General features: G+C 42.5%; 1 protein-coding gene across 1 annotated transcript in view; it reads left to right on the forward strand.

The window, feature by feature from the left end:
• Positions 1-623: 623 nt before the first annotated feature.
• The window catches only part of shisa8b (shisa family member 8b), a 39,368-nt gene continuing 36,931 nt past the window's right edge, over positions 624-3,060 (forward strand). The window contains exon 1 of the mRNA XM_032501636.1: positions 624-1,377. Coding sequence (XP_032357527.1) covers positions 734-1,377 — 644 coding nt within the window. The 5' untranslated portion in view covers positions 624-733. The remainder of the gene's footprint in view (positions 1,378-3,060) is intronic.

Consider the following 3,060-nt stretch of genomic DNA (forward strand, 5'->3'; position numbering starts at 1 on the left):
TTGCACAGGACCGTTGGCTGCGTGCAGATTGCAAGGAGAAAAAGGTGAGAAGGCTTTCAATGATTTTTCTACTCTCAGTTCTCAATTAGTTCTGTTGTTGTCTGTTTTACTGCACTATTTCAAAAGAATATCATGGGATTGTAATCTCTTATTTCGAAGGTAAGAGCATCCTTTGCTATTTGTGATGCTTCAGTTTCTATGATTTGTTGTGTTTTCAGTGAATCAGTTGGCTCACAAATACTCTACTTAATAATTTTTCAGTAGGACAGCTCAGTCTGACTATTTTATTTGCCTTGAGTTGCTCTTTTTTGACCTAAAAAGTTGGGTAAGGATCATGTCTCACTGTATGAATGGTCTCCAATAGTGATTCTGACTGACCCGTTTAAAAAATCCTTTACCCGCATTTTATTATTGATTCCATAAGCTTGTTAGATCATTAGATACATCACGTGTTTAATCATTCTGGCTTAAATCCATTTTATGAGTTTCATCAGAGACAAGTCAAATCTGTTATTGATTGTCCGCACGCTCCCATAGTGTGTCTCCAAAAGTCATATGATGACATAGCATCATGAAATACCTTGTACATCATGGTAACGCGTAGTAAAAAATAAAGTCATCTGAAAGTAATTTTCTGTCTTTATTTTCTGTCTTTACACCTGTCTCCAAACCTCTTTGTTTCCTGTCCAAAGCCTGCAGGCGGGACATTGGACAGACAGGCTCTCTTAGCAGCATGGCAGCGACCAACCCTTCCTCCTGCCACCTTCTCCTCTTCTTCCTCCTCTCCTTTCTTATAACTCAGCGTGTCCTCACCCAGGACCCATCTGCCACTACGGTTACGGTAACCGAGGGTGACCCGTTCAACATCCCCACCACGTTGGCCAACCAGACGACTCCCAGCTATGCGGAGAGCACTCAGAACACTCCTATAGAGACAGGGCTGTCCACTCCCACCAGCGGTGGAGATGCGGATGACGAAGACGTCCTTCCCACCGGCGGGACACGTTGCCAGGGTTACTACGACGTGATGGGCCAATGGGACCCGCCGTTCAACTGCAACGCCGGTGTCTTTCTGTACTGCTGCGGGACCTGCTTCTACCGCTTCTGCTGCCAGTTCCGCCAGCAGCGGCTGGACCAGAGCATCTGCTCCAACTACGACACGCCCATCTGGGCCAACACCGGCAAACCCGTGGCCACCATCACCGAGGGCCAGGACGACCAGGAGCGGGACCGAACACACCTCATCGTCTACATTATCTGCGGCGTGGTGGCCATCATGGTCCTGGTGGGCATCTTCACCAAACTGGGCCTGGAGAAGAGCCGCGGAGGAAGTGCAGGAAGCGGAGCGGGGACGGGGAACACTGACCTCAACTCCAGGTGAGGAGCATGAGGGCGTGTGTCAGTGTGTGTATGTGGAGGGGGTCTGTTTGTATATTTTTATTATTTATTATATTATTATATTTTTGTCTGCGTGTGACTGTAAAAACATGTATGTGTATCTATGTCCATGCATGTTTTCTGATGCATTGCAGGCCAGTTAAAAAGTTGTAAATTCTGATTTCACCCCAAATACAAAAGCGACAGAAAAAAGATTTTGCAAATAATTTACAATTTCCAACTTTGAATGTGTATCTGTAGGCATACTAACATGACTTGTGCATGTGTGTGTGTTTGCACGTGTACAACTCAGTCTCCAAGCCTTTTCTAACAACCAAGCTTGAACAGCTCACCCCTAACTCACAAAACCTGTTCAGAGCAGAAGTCTCACTTTGTCCTGGAGGTGTAACTGTAACTGGAAAGTTTTTTGAATTTAGTATCGACCTGCAGTTCAAACTCAAACTCAAATTCAGCCTTGGTGCAGAATTACAGCCACTAGAGCCAGTCCCACAATGAGTGTCCTTAGGACGTGCTATTTCAGAGTCTGTAGCTATTGAGAAGGAGAGGGGGGGGGGGGGGTCTCTCTCTCATGGGTGGGCTTAATTCTCTGGACGGGCAGAGCAGAGAGAGGGGAGGTAATTTATGACCCCATAAGGTGCCAGATTCCAGATTGGCCCATCTGAGCTTTCATTTTCTCAAAGGCAGAGCAGGATACCCAGGGCTCGGTTTACACCTATCACCATTTCTAGCCACTGGGGGACCATAGGCAGGCTGGGGGGACTCATATTAATGTTCAAAAAAACTTCATTAAGGGAAAATTTCATGCCATGGAACCTTTAAGATAAGTGTGTAAACTTTATAAGCGATGTAACTCTCAGTGATAGGGTGTGTGTAATCATGTTGTGAATGAAACCATACATGCATAGTGTCTCTACACCCCTACATACTCATATATCACACCCTTATTTTTGCTTTCGCTCATCATTTTTAATGTTTCTAAATTTGGATTTTCTTTGTTTTTATTTCTTTGTGCCTGTTTTCTTTCTTTCTTTCTTTCTTTCTCTTTCTTTTTCTTTTTCATATGCCAATGTATTTCACCCCTTGTGTACCATTTGCTTGGCTTGTAAGCTTGACTTCTATTTGAAATAAACAAAAAAACTGAAGAAAAAAAAATTGACCAAACCATTTTTGCTGCAGTAGGTGTTAAGTAGGTGTATGTCTTTGTGCTTCTGTGGAAATTTGCCTCATGTGTGCAAGGTTTTCCAATGAGCACATGTCAAATCACTTCTTACACAAAAATCAATAATTATCGGGCTGGACTTTGGTCTCCATTAGCTGAAGAAACAATTATTTTCCATTTTAATGAACACACAACCTTGTGTAGAGGAGAGCCCGACCAATACATCGGGCCAATCTTATCTCCGATTTTAGGCATTTTCCAAACTGTACTACGATAAAATATTAATTTTTTTTATTCATTTATCAGAATCATTTATAATGACAAATAAATTATTCTAATGAATGAATATTTTAAGAATAAAATAAACACGGACAAAACACCCTTTAACAGTGTTATGAATGTTGGTGTTGAATAGTTTGTCCACCAGAGGGCGCTCTACAACATCGCTCTTTGATTTTATTTTTGTTATTGTGTTTTTGTTCAAAGGACTTTAAGTTTCATAT

The sequence above is a fragment of the Etheostoma spectabile genome, chromosome 21 (assembly GCF_008692095.1).
Source record: "Etheostoma spectabile isolate EspeVRDwgs_2016 chromosome 21, UIUC_Espe_1.0, whole genome shotgun sequence".
NCBI classification, from domain to species: Eukaryota; Metazoa; Chordata; class Actinopteri; order Perciformes; family Percidae; genus Etheostoma; species Etheostoma spectabile.